At 38.2% G+C, this 19,940-nt stretch overlaps 2 protein-coding genes across 2 annotated transcripts in view; both read left to right on the top strand.

Annotated features, from left to right (window-relative positions):
• Positions 1-8,094: 8,094 nt before the first annotated feature.
• si:ch211-153b23.4 (uncharacterized protein LOC335392 homolog) overlaps positions 8,095-19,940 on the top strand; it is a gene marked incomplete at its 5' end in the record, with an annotated part of 147,739 nt that continues 135,893 nt past the window's right edge. Inside the window, one exon of the mRNA XM_057849663.1 lies at positions 8,095-8,116. Within this exon, the coding sequence (XP_057705646.1) occupies positions 8,095-8,116 (22 nt within the window). The remainder of the gene's footprint in view (positions 8,117-19,940) is intronic.
• si:ch211-153b23.7 (TNFAIP3-interacting protein 3) overlaps positions 12,999-19,940 on the top strand; it is a 115,572-nt gene continuing 108,630 nt past the window's right edge. Inside the window, exon 1 of the mRNA XM_057849452.1 lies at positions 12,999-13,362. The gene's annotated coding sequence lies outside the window, so the exon portion shown is untranslated. The remainder of the gene's footprint in view (positions 13,363-19,940) is intronic.

The following is a 19,940-nucleotide window of genomic DNA, read 5'->3' as shown; positions in this document are numbered from 1 at the left end:
TATTTATGTTATGTTATGTTGTGTTAATGGGGCGTACCAACTCTCTCAATAACAGAGGGGTGTCCTAACAACTAGCACAAACCCCTGGCACGAACGTAGCACAAACAAATGGCACCACTTCGGAACCCTTTTGCAGTAAATGAGGGGCATAGAGGGAAGTAATCACTCGAAATTAATATCTCAAGCCCTTAAATTTACTGCAAAATGGACCCGAATTTGTTTGTGCTACATTTGTGCTAGTTGTTAGGACTCCCCTCTGTTATTGAGAGAGTTGCTACACTCCATTAACCGCGGGAGCTAAGCTAAGAAAAAAAAGCTATGAGTGACGTCACCACTCAAAAAAAAAATAAAATAAAATAAATATAAAAAAAAAATATATATATATATATATATATATATATATATATATATATATATATATATATATATATATATATATATTTAATATCTCAATAAATGCATAATACTGTATCTACAAAACCATTGGAGCACAAACGATTGACAAAATTTTTATATAAATTTGCGTCTGATGAGGGGGCAACTTTACGGAGGTCCGTAGAGATGGTCACAAAGCACATATAGCAATATAGACCCTACCCACCGATGTCACAAAATCACGTGATCGCTGTATTGTTCCGCCCCCTTGTCCGTCATTTTGTGTCTGTATTATCAATGGTCTCAATTGATCGAGCAATTTATAATGCATTTCATGGAAGACCCGGTGCTTTCGGATGCCGTAAACTCACTTAATGCTTTGCATAAAAGGCGTTATGTGGAAAAGCTTCAGTTTATCCATTCGCCAGATCCATATTTGATGCCTAAATCAATGTTTTTCGACCCGGTCTTCGCCGTATTTGCCTAACATCTGCTAGCTACCCTGATATTTACAACTATCTTGTCCACACAAAATCAGCCTATTCTCACGAAAGTTTGAAAAACTTTAAGAGCTTGGAGGCTTATAAATACTTCGTTGCTGGTTGGGTGAAACAGGTCCTCGTCCACGAAAATTCGGCAGGAATCTATCTTGTGCTTGGAAAGGTGAGTTACGAAATTTTCAATTCAAAATCTTTTGTTATTGCTAACATCCACTGTCAAGTCTAATGTATTTCATGTCGTTTGTCAATGGAGTTAGGGCTTTTAATGTTTATATGGTTTAGCGATAGCACTCTCATTACATACATACGTGTATGTTGTCGGCGATTAGCCTAGCAATGATCTTAATTGTGGTTGTCAGCCCAAAACCCTCTAAATATATATTAAATGCATCTTACCAGATATAAAATGACTACTACATAATCTGTGGTAATCGTTTGGAGCCCAGTTTTCTCGTCGAATTGCAGCAGCCCATCTCGCTCTCTCCTCTCCGGGTCTCTCGGAATCCGGTAGAACTTCAAGTCTCTCCGTCTATCTTCTCTGTTATTGCAACCGACCGCCACACACGCCTTTACCATTTTGATTATTAATGTTAACGAGCAGAAAAACATGCCGTAAATTGGAGGAATGTACGTAGCCGTAACAGGTAAACACGATGTGTTGACGGACAATTGGGCGGCACCAGTCAGGAGGGCGGAGTTGTGACGTCACGTGGGTAGAGTCTATACAAAGTTTATTTATTTTTATTTTTTTTACTTCTGGGTCATCATCTTTGCAATTGTTTTGCGAGCCTTTTGCATTCGTGCTGCGAGCCATTTACTGTCGTGTTGTGGCAATTGGGGTTCGGACTTTTGCCAATTTGCAACCGCGCTTTAGGAATTGGGGATAGTGTTGTGGCAGTTTGCATTCGTGATTTTTTTCTTTTGCAAAGCGTTTGCAATTGGGGTTCATGCTTTTTTTCCTAATTGAAAATATTTTGACTTTGCAGTTTGCCTGACACCTCTCGGTCACCGTACAATCATAGAAATTGTGCTCTTAGGCTAAATATAAGTCCAATAGATCCATCAGAAATGACCGTAAACACCTAAACCACTCCTGTTTAAAGGTTGAAGTTCTCAATTGAACGTCTTGTTGAATTTTGGCTTCAAGACAATGACAGGTGAACTAGCCAAATTTGAATTGCACTAAGAGACAATGAATGGCAAATATAGCAAAAAAGTTGGAGTCATTTTTCTGCAGGACAAGGCGGAGGTCTGAACCTTTTCCTGACCTTTTAGAGTGAAAATTAAGTTCAGCTCTTGGCGTGGGAAAACAAATTTGTAACAACCAAGGATGACCTGATGAAATGACTGGAAATTGCACCAAGCTGCAAACATAATTTCAATCTAATTTTACTTTACGTGGTTGGCACTTCAACTTCCTAGTTTGAGACCATTATTTTATTTTATTTTTTTTCCCAGAATTGTACCCACTGGTATTTTCTGATAAATTGTGGGAAAAATTAATTTATGGAGGTTCTTTCTACTTGGTTAAATAGAAAATGAAATTAAATTAACCTTGCTAATATTATCAGCAGTGGAGTGACAATTTGTTGTATGTGATGGCAATTAGGGATGGGAAGCTCTGCAATATATTGACATAACAATTATCAACACATTAGTCAGGATATCTAAATGGAAAAATAAACATTGTTTATTCCAATCAAAAACATTTGTCTTCCTCACAGACTATGATAGTTGCAATATTCATGCAAATAGATCAGCAACACTATATTACAACTTTGGAGTGACTGCTAGAATGCTATTAATAGCAGTTTGTGTTATAAGGTATTACAGCAGCAGGTGTGAATGACCCACTGAACCTTTACTTCCAAGATTTGGTGTGAAGGAGGTTGTCAATGACTGAGTGACCTGCTGAGTGCTTCGATGGTGTCCTGCACTTGGTGGGAGACGTTCATAGATAGCTTTTCTACCATTTATCTCTCCCCCACCTCCTGCAGTGATTACAGAACAGAGCTTTACTCCCTTATTTCTTGTTTTCCATAGTCAGCAGCTGAGATGCTGCGACGCCAACAGGCCGCTGCCTGAATATTCCTCAGTTAGCTTGAAAGTGGCTTACAGTTGGTCTTGTAATCTTCTTCGTTTTTGGGCCAGTAATAGAAACTTCAAAGATAAACACTCACCTTGGCTCCAGTGTTGTTTTCGTCAGCGATGATGAGAACGAAAATACTTCGTCAGCAAACACTTTCTTTTCCATGACGATAATAAGCTAAGAACATGTTTAGGGAGATTAAAACATAACGAGCCGAATGCCAGTTTTCGTGTGACGAGAACGAGACAAAAATGAGCTATAGTTTCCGTCACATGTTCAAAATATGTGACATTTTATGTGTAGTGAGCCTGCATCGTAGCAGTGTCTGTTATGTCACGAGAGATACATATAAATAAGACATGTTTTTCACTTTTTTTCACCTGTGTATAATTAAAAAAACTTATGTGTATATATTAATGCTGCAACGATTAATGGATTAACTTGAGTATTCGATTAGAAAAAAAATATTCGAATTAAACTTTGCTGCTTCGAGTATTCGTTTAATTAAAGTGGCGTTGTAATGGTTTGTTTTGAAAGTGTTTGCATTTAGTTTTATTAATTTGGGTGGATACACTGCCCTCTCGTCTGCCTCATTTCACGTGACTGAACCCAGGTGCTCCTTTTTAAAACCAACATAATATAAGTTTTTGTTTGAGCTAATGTGTTTTTTTTAATGCATTCGTAAAGTAGTTTATAGGTATATTTAGCCATTTTTGTCTGAATACTGTATGTGTCTGAACCATTTGTTAAGAGCATTGTAAAGAAAAAAAAAAGTTAGCGTTTTGTAGCATTTAAGCTAGCGGCCTTTTGCTATGTAAGTTAGCCAAATGTTCTTTTGTTGTACAGACACTCATTTTTTTGTTTTTGTTTTTTTAACCGTTTGAGGTTCAGCTCAGGTATTTTATCTTTTTATGTTCCTTATCCGATTACTCGATTATTCGAACTAACTAGTTAATTGATTAATCGACTACTAAAATAATCGCTAGCTGCAGCCCTAGTATATGTTTTAGTAAATGGTTTTTAAGCACAGCAAATGTAATAATTATTATAATTTTTAAATATGTTACTGTCCCACCAAATTATTTCTAAACAAGAATAAAGTAGAAAAATGCTTGTCTTTATTAAATGCTTAATTGAGTGAGTCCACTCAAATCCGCTCAAGATGCTCACTTTCACACAATGAGTTGCCACAGCAACTAATTAGCAAGTTAAACGATGATTGACACATTCGGCACTTTGAAGCTTCGGCTTCCAAGCCCCTGTGGCAAGATTAACATTAAACGTCTGTCAATCATCGTTAATTTTAATAAGCAACTCAAGTGCACTGCCTGACCAACAAAGAGTAGCAGGAGGGAGAGTAAGACTACGTGATCAGCTCGGAGCACTGATCTTTTTTTATTTTTCTTATTTATTATTTTTTTTAATTGAAAAAAAATCTGCGATGGACTGAGGGAGCGAAGTTTGAAGCGCGAAGTAGCGAGGGATCACTGTACAGGCTTGATTTGTTTGACCCTTACGATGCATCTAGACACCTCAGGTGGAACCAGTCTGCTGTGTGTCTTAAGAATAAGAACCAAGCATGGTGAGGTGGCACTCAGTTATGATGGTCCTCACCTCTGCAACAAATTATCTGAAGATCTGAAGTGTGCTCAAAAGTTAGCTTCTTTAAAAACCGTGTCTTTACTACATCGTATTCAGAACTGACCATTTTCTTCAAATTCTCGATTGTATGACTTTTTCATCCATTTATTTGTTTTTTTTTTTGTATTCTCTGTATTGTTTCGTTTTTAACTGTTTTACTGATTTAATGTGACTTTTAAGTATCATCTTGTGTTTTTCTTTCGATTTCTTAGTTATATCTTGTGGATTTGCATGTTATTTAGAGCACTTTGGATCATTTTGTTTTTAAATTGTGCTACACAAATACATTTGAGTTGCCTTGCATTGCCTTTTGGGGGAATTGAGAAGTGTTGAAGCTAATACTTGTGTCTGGTTTGTGCTTTACAGTGTGTATTTGTTTTGCGTTAATACATATGCATTAAGTTGCTAAATACAGTGTTAAAGAATTGGAAATTGGATATGCATTTAGACAGTGCACTTAGTACCTTTTTTTGCTCCCTCATCTGTTCTCCTGGTGTTTAAATACCAGCATAAGATCTGGTAGTTCTCTGTCACATCATCTATCATACAGCCCAGCATGACCAATTGCATTGACAAGATGAATGTGCCTTACGTTGCAAGTGTGCTTGCCCGTGACCATATCAGTGGGAACTGTTCACCCCATTTAATTGGTAACACCCTTCAGGATGGACACTAATTACTGCCAAGTTATTCAATGAAATCAACTTGTAAGTCCCAATCATAAGCACGTGGGTTATATTTTGCTAAACATTACTCTGATTTCTTGTAATTAAGAGCACAACATTTTAATACTCTTGCCAGTAGTTCTAGCTGTTGTTTGTGGGATAAGTCAATAGCATAATGATGCAAAAATAATGCCTCAAATAATCTTGGAGGCCCAGAACATACGCTAAAAATGAATTGGGAAAAAAGCCAAGTTTTCACTTTTACTATCTTAATGTATTGTCTCTTTTTGTCGTTTGAGTCAGAATGGAAACCTCCTCACCAATTTTTACTAAGGTTCTAGTTCTTCATAGCTTGACACTTAACCTTTCTCATGTACCTGATTTTTGTCCTTGTGATTAGTTTCTGTACCTAGCAGAAAATGGCGTTACTCTTGTCAAAATTGAAAAAAACTATAAAAATAGATGTTCTAAGATGAGACTGGGAGGCTTTAGCCAGAACTGGCCCTGAGGGCAATTATAAGTACAGTGTAATCAAAAAAATAAGCACAGTACACGTGGAGCTGAGCCCACGTACCCTGAAGGCACGCCCTACCCTTTCCATTACAAGACTCTTGGCTCTTCCCCTTGCTAACGGTGCATGGTCATCACGTGGACAGTTTCTTTTCTCTTAGTCCCCAGCTGACATTCTACAAAAGTCAAAAGTGCAGAGTCGTACACCTCCTTTCATTAAAAGTCACCGTTAACACAAAATGGTCACCCCGAGACACCAGTGTACACATTCAAATAGAGCCTACTGTATTTGCACTTGTAGTCATAGATGATATTTATATGGACAACAATGACCTGAATGACTCAGAACCTACACAGACATATGGATAGCAATAACATGGTGCATTGATTTTCCACAATAATGTTGAAATTAAGGTGCTTAACGAATATGCAACCTAATCTCACGGAATGTGGAGTGCATACTGTTACAGAATAATCCAGTACACAAGTGTAATAGAATATGAAGTCTTTTTCACCTTACATGAGCCGCTTTCAGATAGAAAATACCGCAATATTATCTGTGATTGGCCGGCTTGCCAGATCGTGGTTTTCAGACACAGGGCTGTGAACTGGCACTAGAGGTAGGGGGAGCAGCCAAACGTTTTACTCAAGTAAGAGTAGTGTTACTTCAAAATATTACTCAAGTAAAACTAGTCATTCAAAAAAATACTCAGGTAAAGTAAAGTATTTGGTGAATAGCATACTCGACTAATGAGTAACTGCTTACGATGTCTGCAACATCATCTATATGAACTGTTATTATTATACTATACTGGCCCAAAAAATACAAAAGAAAAATCCTCAAATTCCAACTCCAAAAATCTACAGAAATGAAGCATCACCTGTACAAAGAGCATGAGTACTATATACCTTTTACATGACTATAAAAAGTCAAAGAAATACACAAAAATCATCCAATTCCTACTAGAAAAATATACAGAAATGAAACATCAGTTCAAAGAGCATGAGTGTCCTCAAGTGGGGAAAACATTTCATACCATGAAATTAGAAAGGTCATATATCCAGTTTTCCATGGTCTGTTGGTGCCCAATAAAAACTGGGAGAGAGGTTGAAATCTGCGTTTTCGCTTAATGTTGACGGCACTGCTCAATGTAAAATACAGATAGTCCCCGGGTTACGAACGTGTTCCACTCCTACTCTGGCGACATGACCCGAATTTTTGCCTGAATAAAAAATAACACCTTAACTACCCTAAATTTCACACTATAAGGCGCACCTGACTATAAGCCGCCACCCACCAAATTTGGTACAAAAACGGCATTTGTTGATAGATAAGCTGCACTGAACTATAAGCCGCGGCTGTCCCCACTGTATTATGGGATATTTACACCAAAAGATATTAACTGGTAAAACTTAATTTGACAGCGGCATCATAAGACTGTCATAAGACCAAATGAATCACCGTGAAGCTTTGAACCAATTGGCTGCAAAGTTTCATTGCTTCAAGAAGTTTCATTTGACTATCACTGCTCCCTTGGGGGAGACAAGCAATCTCTGCTGCAACCTGCTGTCAACACTGTTGTCATCCAACATGCCTCCTAGCATGCATTGCAGCGCTACTGATGTAAATAACAATCAAAGTCATGTTCTATGCTAAATATTTCTTTAGTTAATGTTCCAGTTCTTTCATTAATTGCTAGATAAGATATTTAGTAACACTTTATTTGACAGTGGCACCATAACACTGTCATTAGACAATCATAATTATGACATCAATGCTTATAACAGATGTCATTTAGTGTTATCTGGCAAATGATCCCACTTTTGAATGGATGTAAAAGATCCAAGCTGGACATAAATGGAGTTAGTGACAAAATTTGCCAGATGACACTTAATGGCATTCATTAATGCTTATGACAGTGTCATGTCCTAATTATGACGGTCTTATGACAGTCTTATGACGCCGCTGTCAAATAAATTGTTACCTATTAACCCAAATAAATCAACAAATAAGCCGCACTGGACTATAAGCCACAGGTATCAAAATGAAGGAAAAAAGTAGCGGTTTACAGTCCGAAAATTACGGTACCCCTAAATACCCTCTAAATAAAAAATAAAATAAAAAACTGTCCAAAAACATGTATTACGTGTCATATTGATTAAATAAGTTACTGTACTTACCATCAATGCTGGTGGATGGGGAGAAAGGTACATTGAACATGCCAGCTTGTTCACAATTGAAGACACTTTCTTTCTTGTTTCACTGATGTTTACTGCAGTTTTTTTTTAACCACAGACACACCGTAGAAGACTTTGGCCTGCTAGTGAACAAACAGGTAAGTCGATGTGATTTATGAAGCTTAGCTAGAGCTTCTTTCAGCAACTTAGACAAGGTCGAGCTGCTTATGCTACACTGTTGCCTGCCGCATCAGAGATGTCAATTGCCCACCCCTGCTTTAGAGTCTTGGAGGAAGTACGTGTACCCGAAGAGAACCTCTGCTTACTATACTTTTGTATTCATTGTAACTTCATAGTCAGTTTCTCTTGAAATAAAAGTAAATTAAAATTACAGTGGTAACTCTACATCAGTACTTCTCAAATAGTGGGGCGGGCCCCCCCAGGGGGGCGCAGAGCGATGCTGGGGGTGGCGCATGAGACCTTTTTGCTACTTTTTGCCGTACTAAAATATAGTGTAATTGCACATCCACTCAGTGGGTGGCAGTGCCACCCTCATTTTCAGCGTGTGCACAATATTTTTGAACCAAACAAGAGCACACAGCAAAGAGCACTGGACATATGAAATGGTAAGACAAGGAAATATAATGAAGCGTATGTAGCATTTGGCTTTTGGCCATGACTTTTAGGACAGTGGGGGACGCGGAAAGACCAGTCTGTTTACTTTGTCTAAAAATGTTCGCAGCGGACAGCAGAAATGATTTTTTTCAGCGAAAATGTGCCGAATATTGCTAGCAATCCTCCCGCTTTGTCAGTGTAACATCAGTAAACCAGCTAGCACTTTTAGCATCTTTTTAGATGATATACCACGTTGCTCAGTGCAAATAACAGAAAATAATTGAGAAGCACTGCTCTACATACAAAGTTAATTCGATCCAGGACCTTGTTTGTAAGTCGAAATGATCGTATGTCGAGCAAGATTTTCCCATTAGAACACACTATAATTCAATTAATACGTTCCACAGCCCAAAAACTACACTAAATCCTAAAAAAAATACTGCTGCTACTATTACAAATGGCAGTTACTCACTGCAAAACAAATAAATTATTAATAAAAAATTGGAATAATAATATAATAATACCTGTAATAATGTAACGAATCGACTTCTAATTTGGCGGATTTTTGCGTGGTGTACCTGAACGCACCGTGTGGCTGACTTGACAGAGAGTCTCTTTAGTTTCACTTTGCTCAGCTGCGACGTACAATAGTCATGTTATGTTGCACAAGTTCTGAAATGAATGATTAAAAACCTGAGGAAGCTGGTGATTTTTGGGCGATGTTACCGCAATAATATCGTATTTTTCGGACTATAAGTAGCACCTGAGTATAAGTGGCACCAGCCATAAAATGCACAACGAAGAGGAAAAAAAACATATATAAGTTGCACTGGAGTATAAGTCACATTTTTGGGGGAAATTTACTTGATACAATCCAGCACATAAAACAGATATGTCATCTTGAAAGGCAATTTAAAATAAAAAATACAGTCGAGAACAACATGCTGAATAAGTGTACAGTATGATAATGTTACATGATGCATGAACATTAATGCAAACGTGGCCGGTATGTTAACGTAACGTACAGTAGCTATGAAGAATTATTCAGATAACTATAGCATAAACAACATTCTAACAAGTTTACCGAACCATCAGTGTCTCTCCAAAACACCAAAATAACATGTGAAATGACGTAATAATGTGTTAATAATTTCACATATCAGTCGCTCCAGAGTATAAGTCGCAACTCCAGCCAAACTATGAAAAAAAACTGCGACTTATAGTCCAAAAATACGGTAATTGCCACCTTAACTTATAAAGACTGGCGAACGGCGGTCGGAGGAGGACCATCGAGCCAGTTCACAGACGCACCCACCACGGTCATGTTTTTCTATCATTTCAATGGTAAGCCTCACCTTTTTCTTTTGTTCAACACCTGCTCTAACATTCTTGGAACCCAGACCCGTGCTGCTCATAAGGCGATTTAGGCAACCGCCTAAGGGCGCACCAGCATCCAAAAAAGCGTCAAGAAAAATATTCAAATAATATTTGATGATAGCAGTGTTCAAAAAAATTATACAAAACAATAAATCAAAAGAAAAACAAAACTGTTCATAATAAGTCTTTAAACAATAATGAAATCATTTTTCTAGTGTGCCTTCTGCCCGTTTCACTTTTTCCTCTGATGCGATAATTTCACTACAGACCCTAGTCCCACTCACTACCCACCAGACCAGCGAGCTACCTGAAGGTGGTATTTTTAGCAGTGACGTGCGGTCAGGGGAGGCAGGTGAGGCAGAGCCTCACCGGTCATCATGACAAAAAAATAATTATAGCATCAAATTTATATTAATATTTGTCTATTGCTCTTTATGACTCATTTCAAACATTTTTTATAGTCAAAATCGCTGAATTTGCCTATTTCCTGTTCAAATAAAGAAATGAAACGAGAGGTGCGGCAGCAACGAGTAAAGCCTCACCTCTGAATGCGCAGTCCATAACAAACTGGGTTGATACATTGAATTGAAGCGTGCTGGTTGCCGTACATCTGCATGTCGCCATTGTAATGTTTCCAGATATGTTTATTTGATCTGATTTTCCACAGTCTGGCTAATGTCTTTAACCCTTAAAGTTTAATGTTTGTTAGCGACATATTTAGTTTTGCTGATGGGAAATAAAACAGCAGTGAAAAGGCACAGGTTGCGGCAGATAGTACGTGAAACTGGACTTTCCGTTAAAAGTGGACGCGATTAACACCACCGGAGCTAAAAGGTTTGCTTCAAACTACGGGACAGAAGATAACTCGCGCTTTTCAAACGGACTGGTACACCCGAAAAGACTGGCTATGTGGCTGTCCTTCGAAAAATCGCCTTTGCTGCTTTCCCTGCCTTTTCTTCTCAACTTGTGCCAATGTCTGGACTAACACGAGATATTTTGACATTAAAAAACTACCACGAAGCCTCAGCAAACATGAGAGCTCGACCACTCACATTCAAAGCCTGATTGCTATAAAAACTTTTGGAAGCTCAAGGATCGATTTGGCTTTGACGAACAGCGGAAGCTCAACGGTAGCATCCTCAATACTAAGGTAAAGGAAAACCGAAAGAGTTTGAAAGACCTCATTAATGCAACCTGCATCCTAGCTAAACAGGAGTTAACATTTCGTGGTAACGATGAGCGTGTAAGCTCTTCTAAACGTGGCATATATGTAGAACGATTACATGGTTTTGCTGAGAAAGATGAAAGGTTAGCCAGACATTTGGACACATCCACTGTGTTTTCTGGCTTGTCAAATAGAACACAGAACGATCTAATTGAAGCAATCCTCTCCATTGAGGCGGAGAGATTTTTAAAGTAAAGGAAAATAAGGAGGACTTTTACAAAAAGGGCGTAGGTTTGCATAGGGACGGTAGGGACATAACACTACCAACTTTTCAGGATGCTAAAATTGTCCCCACCAACTTTTAAGCAACCTTACCTTTTTTGCATGATATAATGTTCAGTTATATAGAGAATTTAGATCTTTCAATAGTTCCATATGTTGTAAGGATAGAATTGACCCTACCATTATTAAGTGAATTATTTTCATTACGTTTGTTTGCTAATAAAAACCAGACAAGTTTTCAAAATGTTTCTTTAGTATTTTTTGAAAACAAAGGTTTGAATCGAACAGTGTATCATCTGAACCAATGCACGTAAAAGTTATTATCAGTAGATAAGGATTTATTTTGCATTGATCATTTTGCCTATTAATTAATTAGGTTCATATACATGAGAAATGTGGCCCTTTGCCCCCTTCATCCAATCTGTTTGGTCTTATTAATGTCCCGTCCCCAGCAAAAAGTGTACCTACATGCAGGTTATGCTGTTATATCGTCCCTACGAATGTTGAGACCAAACCTATGCACTTCCAAAGTAACTCCGGTTTTTGTGGTGAAGGACAGGCGCAAGACCACAAACAGTTTTCATTTCAATCTTATTAAAAAAAAAAAAAAAAGAGCTTAGACTAAGAAAAATACAATAGAATATTTAAAAACTAAATTTTGGCCTTAAATAAAATATTCTTTGTTTTTCTTTTCACACTTTTTGTTTAGCAATCTGTAATAAATTGATTAAAGTATCAGAATTAAAAGTTTTTAAAACAACTGAATATTTCACTAAAGGTCAGAATTAAATTCTGTGGTTTTGTACACCACTCTTTACTCTCATTTATGTTGCATGAATTATAGAATTGCGACGGCCAACACATTGAGGGTGTAGAGCAAATGCATGTTATTTTCCTACTTTTACGTATCGATAATATGTACCGTGTGTGCGTGTTTTGTGAAGAATGCTGATGAGGTATGAAATAACCAGTAGCCAATTGAATAAGCTACCCTTTTTTGGTTTATATATTTGGAAATCTGACACTAAAGGCGTCAGTGCCTCACCAACCATGAACCTCACCGCACGTCACTGATTTTTAGCCTTCACAATTGAGCGACATTACGGTGACAAGTCAACTTCATGAAAAGACAAAAGCCCTCCGGGTCGGAAGAAAAAGAAGACAGCAAAGACGTGAAGAAAAACAGAGGTTTGTTGTGATGATTTTGAGTTTATATGACTTAGTGCTAAAGCAAAATTATACTGTATCATTAGCCAGGCTGTTTTAGAAATATTTTCAGTATTCAGCCAGCTGTGGATTAGTTTCAGTTAAATTTACCCCCCCCCCCCTCCAATTTTAGAGAAATTTGGACAAAGTGTATGGGAGACTAAAATTGTCTTGCTTATTTTCATGTGATGTCAACCACTTTTACCTTGTGTTAAATTGTGCTTTTCAAATAAATTTGCCTTGTCTAAAAGTGCCAAGGTTAATTAAATGAATACACCGTTAAATGTGGTATTAATAATTTCAAAGTTCTGTGGTATGGGGGACCAAAAGTGCCATGGATTTAAATGCAAACATTTGTTATTAAATGTGTCAATAATTCATTAAAATGGCGATCACGTTCATGTAAAAACATATTCAATTTATGATTTTTTTTTTTTTGCTATCATATATTATTTAATTAATTATTATTGGATAGTTGCCGTGCTTCAAGAATGTATTTTCTTTTAACTATGCCCATCAAAGATTGTGGCCGGATCCAATAGACAGGTACAGTAGGCTGCAATAATTTAGGCACTATTATGATTATGTCATGCTGGTTTCACAATCAACAGCTATTTGACTAAAATAATGTAACATTCCACTTTCTTCTCTTTGTAGATGCTCTTCTGAAATATTTTCCTTCTACCTCTGTACATCCTGGGCCATCTTTTACAGTGAACTTATCCACATCAGCACCAAGGCCAAGCCCACCAAGTCCAGGTAAGAAGAACACCTTCCAAAAAACCTGTCATATGAAAGTGCAATAGATGCTTTTGCATCAGTGAAGCCAAGGTGAGTAAGGTTAGAGGTCAAGGTGAAAAAAAAAAAGTTTCAAATTAAAGTGTTCTGTGTGTCTTTATATAGGTCTGTGTGGGTGGGTGTTAATCATATTGTAATAACAATTGTAATTTATTTAATGCACTTGTTTTTGAAGTGTTTTTTATTGGTGCTTTTGAATAGGTATTACAGCATTTTTCTTTTAATTTTTGCACTTGTTCGTTGTCTTTTTTTATATAATAAATTAAAAAGAGATGATGTGCTTTTTTAGTGCGAGTGTTTAAATATATGCGGTGAAAAGGAGGGGGGGGCACAAATGTGTTGCCTAGGGCACCAAATTGGCCAGGAACGGCCCTGTTGGAAGCCATGTTGATTTCTCTCACAAGAAAATCCGCCGTGCCTCCATCTTGCGGGAAAGATGTTCGCTGCTCAGCTTTCGCCGCGTACAGACGCACTCTGAAGCACTCTCTTATCGTAACCGATAAGCGCTCAGGGCCAGCAAGCTCGACTCCCAGTATGGCTCCAAAGAATTTGAAACCTGGAGACTTGGATGAAATAAAATCCTCCATACAGAAGTTGGAGGTCTCCTTGACTGGCTTGATTCAAAACCAGAATCAAGAAATCCTCAGAGAGCTCCATTTAATTCGCGTTGAAAACGAGAAACTCAAGCAGGCGGTCGAGGAGAGAGATGTTCACATCAAGAAGCTGGAAATTTTGGCTGACGATCTCGACCAGTGCCGACGCGCAAATGAGCTCATCCTTTCTGGATTACAACTGACGCCTGGCCCAGTGGAGCAACTGGCAATTGCGAAGCTGAAAGAGTATGGAATAAACATGGACCGCTGGACATCCGTCGCTGCCCTCTGCTCCCATCTGGGGGGAGAGGACCGGCGACGGTGCTCATGAAGCTGGCAGACCACAAGACCAAGACTACCCTGCTTAACCAGTGCCGCCACCTGAAAGGGTCGAAGATTTTTTGAATGACAACTTGACTCGCCGAAATGCCGAAATTGCAAGAAAAGCACGTCAATTCAAGAAAGCTGGGAAAATAGCCAACACCTGGGTCTTGGATTGCAGGATCCTTGTCAAGATGCAAGATATGAAGATTAAAGCTGTTACGAGTCTTGACCAACTGACTACAATAGCTGGATAACTGTAAATACTACACAGCCGACCAGTATAACAACTCGTGGATGTGGACGGTAAGCTGAAACTTATCAACGGCAGGAGTTACAAGAATCTTGAACACATTAAGGATTATCTACTAAAGACAACAAAGGCTCTGACTTTAATTTGCACGGATATAACATGACACAAAAGTATCGGGCATCTAAGGGGGGAGGGGGTGTTGCAATTATGATTGAAAATCTCCTGGAATGTATTACAATTGAACTCCTAATCCCCAATTGTAAAAACATAATTATCTGCTGTGTCTACCGAGCTCATGATTCAAATGTCTAGTTTACTGAGTATATGGAAACAATACTGTATAAAATGATTAATAAGCATGTTTTCGTTGTGGAGACATTATTCTTGGGATAAAATATGTACAGCATGTTGTTTGATTTTCTCATACATTCATGTCTGATGAAACTGTTACAGTGACCTTGTGTGCGCCAATTGTTGCCACCATTTACACCTCAGCAATGTATCCTTTTAAGAGACTTATGAGAAAAGCATTTTGAGTCGCTACTCACACCAGCTGTGATAACATGTCACACACATAGCCACAACAAAATGTTCCACAGCAAACAGATGCAAAAATGTCAGGGACATGACAAAGTCATAACCATGTACGCCCTAAAATTAATCGAGCTGCTTGACTGGACGCTTAGTTACTAAACCTAGATTGTTGACTGTGTTATTTTACAGTTTTGATGTATGTTCCATGCCTGAATGTGCGTCTTTAGTTGTATGGGGGACGGGAAACTGATAAGCATATGCATCATCTCGTCCGCCTTTGTAGTCCTTTTCGGTTGCTTCGGGCAAATCATATCACATTTTGTAATTGTCAATGATTGTCAATGATACCGATGATGATGACAATAAAATTCCATAAATAAATAAATAAAGCAAAGAAACTGTGGCGCTGTCATAAATCGTCGTATTTCGAGGATGTTGTCGGATGTAGAAACAAATGGCGAGTAAAATTTTACGTTGGATGTTGAAAGGATCGTATGTCGAAGCGATCGTATGTCGAGGTACCACTGTAGTTGTGTTTACAAACTCCTATGAATATGTTTCGTTAACGATCGGTACTGTTTAACACTTAAATAAAAGAAGAATGTGTTTACTGTCAAGTGACTCATGCTTTTGCTGTCAGCACAAAATATGTACATATACATAATTATGCACGGAGGTCATGAACCAACTTACAGAAGGTCCTTGTGTAATTCTCTTCCATTGTAAACTGGGCCTTCGTCCAGTAATTTACATTTCTACGTGGTATTGAAGTTCAGCTAAGGCTCCCTGGGGTCATTTGCACAGAGGTGGCTGAGCAGGCAGATATTGGCTTGTATCCTAGATCTTGCTGCAGTTTGGAGTAATTGGCAGTCAGAAATCTCACCTCTCATTTAGAAGCGTCAGGGTCTGTGCTCAACATAAAAATAACAGGTTTTCCCAAGGAGCTAGAGATGGAACGTGGTGCGCTGCTTCCCCTCAAGACATTGATTGACTGATGCATTACTAACTTCAGAAGATACATTTCTGACATGTCCTGTAAGCCTATATTATTCTTGACAAACGCAACGATGCTTAGAAGAGATAAAAGGAGGAGGAGGAGAACAAAAATGTTAAAAGGGCAGCTATAATCTCAAAAGTTATTTTCTCAAACTGGTGTTCAGGAGATGGGAATCATAGGAGTGAGGTGAAATGCCTTAACCTTAATCCCATCGACAACAAACATCAACTGAGAAAACCCAGATAGAACCCAAGGGATTGTTGCTAAACCACAAAGATAATCGAAAATAAAACCTTCACTTTGTTACGGAGCGCGATAGTATTTCAGAACAGTGGGAAACACATGTAGTCAAACTATTTGGTCTGATGTGTCCAGATGAGTCTTGCTCATCAATCACAATTAAATTCCAGATTTTTTAAAAATCCGTTTTGCACCTTATTGTCTTATCGTTGTCTCGTGCTGCTTTCCTTTATTTTGTTAACTTTGCCATTGCATCGTATTGTATCGGATCCTGCTTCTAAGACCCTTTGTTCTCCAGTAACGCCGTTGTTTCAGCGTGCCTCGTTCGATCCAATATAATTTTCACTAGGGGTGTGACAAAATATCGAAATGGTGATATATCGTGATACTTTGTATCACAAAAGGTTATCGATATGCTCCTGCCAAGAATCAAGATATAGTTTTAAAAATGTGTCAATGTTTAAAAAAATAAATAAATAAAGAGGAACCAACAAGTTAATACCAAAGTCTTCCACCATAATAGTGTCTCAGTTAACTCTAAGGCTGCATTGACGGTGCACGACGCCGAATCCATTTAGACTGGGAACGTTCGTTCATTCAAAACCAGAGCATTCACAGTCATTTTGTCCGATTTTCAGGGCATTTACAGGTCATTTCCTGTTGAGTTGGAGTCACTGCCTATTCATTTGGGTGATTCCCAGGTCACTTCCTGTTCTGTAAAGCAAAATAAACAGGAAGTGACCCGTAAGATACCCCAAAATCAACAGGAAGTACCGTATTTTTCGGACTATAAGTCGCAGTTTTTTTGTTTGGCTGGGAGTGCGACTTATACTCAGGAGCGACTTATGTGTGAAAATATTAACACATTATGATATCAGTTCACATGTTATTTTGGTGTTTTGGAGTGATACTGATGCTTTGGTAAACTTGTTAGCATATTCTTTATGCTATAGTTATATGAATAACTCTTAATATCGATGGCCACGTTCGCCTTCTGCTTTTGGCAATGTGTGTTCAATTGTATTATTGACTTTTTTTATATTGAAATTAGGGCTGTCAAACGATTAAAATTTTTAATCGAGTTAATTACAGCTTAAAAATTAATTAATCGTAATTAATTGCAATTCAAACCATTTATAAAATTTGCCATATTTTTCTGTAAATTATATATATATATTCTGTAAAATAAATTGTTGTAATGGAAAGATAAGACACAAGATGGATATTTACATTCAACATACGGTACATAAGGACTGTAGTGGGCATTTCACTCTACTGTCATTTAAATCTGTCTATGCTGTCCTCACTCTGAAGCGTCTACTTTTTCCAAAGCTAGACAGCTAGTGAACGACGCCTTAATAATCAGACTTTTTCCTTTTTCATCTGATCTATTAATAAAATGGCCTCAAACCATTGACCTCTTTAGACCGTCGTAAAACTACAAAAAAAAAAATACACAAGCATTGCATTAGCAACAACGTGAGCTTAGCACGCGATACAGGTTCACAAAACATAAACAAAAAGCGTCTCATACAAAAAATATAACATTTCGCTTAATAACATAATATGTACATTCTTTTCAACAACCATACTTACGGACAAATCTTGTCCAAGGATCATATAAGCACAACATTACAACGTAGGCGTCAGCCCGAGACGTCGTGCAGCCATATTGAATTGGCAAGAAAACAATAAACCATGTCGCAAAGCGACCACAACAGTTCGCTGTTGGACAGCACAAAAAGCCTTGCTGTAAAACTTACCAAAAGGCAGAATACTGTCTGAGCAGGACATGTGCGTTAATTGTGTCAAATATTTTAACGTGATTAATTTAAAAAATTAATTACCACGCGTTAACGCGATAATTTTGACAGCCCTAATTGAAATGCATGCTTTTAGTTTGTGGCACTTTCACGCCCAAGTGGGGGCACAATCGCACTTGTTTACGCGAAGAAGAGCGCTCACACGCCAGAAGAAGACGGACAGCTACAGTATTATCAGTGGTCTTGTATGTCTTATATTTTCTACAATTTTGTCTCTGGTGTCCTTCGACAGCTCTTTGGTCTTGACCATAGTGGAGTTTGGAGGTTGACTGACTGAGATTGTGGACAGGTGTCGTTTGTACCGATAAGGAGTTAAAACAGGTGCCATTAATACATGTAACGAGTGGAGCCTCGTTAGACCTTGTTAGAAGAACTTAGACCTCTTTGACAGCCAGAAATCTTGCTTGTTTGTAGATGACTAAATACTTATGTTCCACTCTAATTCGGAAATAAATTCTTTAAAAATCAAACAATGTGATTTTCTGTTTTTTTCCCCACATTCTGTCTCTCATGGTTGAGGTTTACCCATGCTGACAATTAGAGGCCTCTCTAATCTTTTCAAGTAGGAAAACTTGCACAGTTGGTGGTTGACTAAATACTTATTTTCCCCACTGTGTTATTGATTTTTTTTTTTTTTTATATTGAAATGCATGCTTTTAGTTGGTGGCGCTTTCATGGCCAAGTGGGGGCGCACTCACACTTGTTTCCGCACACACGCGAGAAGAAGGCGGACAGCTACGCAGCGTCTGAGGGAGTGGGCGAGAGAGAGAGAGAAACACGGCTGCGAACCTACGTTCATTGTTTATGCTTGTAAAATATCTCTACAGAGGTATCACCTGTGTGTGTCATCTTTTCTGTTTTTGTTGTGTTTTCCACCTGCGATCGGACACTTAGAGTGGTTGTTTGAACGATGTGCTAATGCTAGCGAACGCATGCTAACCGTTTGTGTCATTGCTGTAATAGCACCTAATTATAATTTATTTACGTTGATGCAACCCTGTTTGGTATCGAGGACGAAATTGATTCAGCAAGTTATACGGACATCCAGCATCGTTATTTGGGAGTTTAGCTCGCTGTATAGCCAGGACCGAGCCGTAGCATCCTGGTGAGGACAGTATATTCGCATTTTGTTGTACATGCATCATTTTACATCATTCTGTACACTTATTCAGCATGTTGTTCTCTATTGTATTTTTATATTTAATGGCCTTTTAAGATGACATATTTGTTCGATGTGTTGGATTTTATCAAGTAAATTTTCCCCAAAAATGAGACTTATACTCCGGTGCGACTTATACATGTTTTTTTTCCTCTTCGTTGGGCATTTTATGGCTGGTGCGACTCATACTCAGGTGCGACTTATAGTCCGAGAAATACGGTAATTGAAAATCAACAGGAAAATGACCTTAAATAGCCCAAAATTACCTCATTGACTGGCATTGGCTGCCACTGACGGCCATAGACGTTCAATCCGTTTGAAGTGGGAGGGGTGGCAGCGAATGAACGAATGTTCATTCGCTGCCACCCTCCCAGTTCAAATGGATTGGACGTCTACTAGTGATAAACTCATTCCAATTCACAGCAGAAGCTTGTTTTTCTGTTTATTATTTGTTTGTAGAATATCCTAGAATGATTTCCGGACCAATGTATCGATAACCGTTGCATCGCCATATCGTCAGATCATCATCGGGAGCATTGTATCGCAAATCGTATCGTGAGGTACCAAGAGGTTTCCACTCCTAATTTTCAGTGTCTAACATTACAATTTTGAAGTAGTA

Source organism: Corythoichthys intestinalis, chromosome 11, assembly GCF_030265065.1.
Source record: "Corythoichthys intestinalis isolate RoL2023-P3 chromosome 11, ASM3026506v1, whole genome shotgun sequence".
NCBI classification, from domain to species: domain Eukaryota; kingdom Metazoa; phylum Chordata; class Actinopteri; order Syngnathiformes; family Syngnathidae; genus Corythoichthys; species Corythoichthys intestinalis.
Note: the sequence above shows the minus strand (reverse complement) of the source record. Positions and strands in the feature narration are given on the sequence as shown.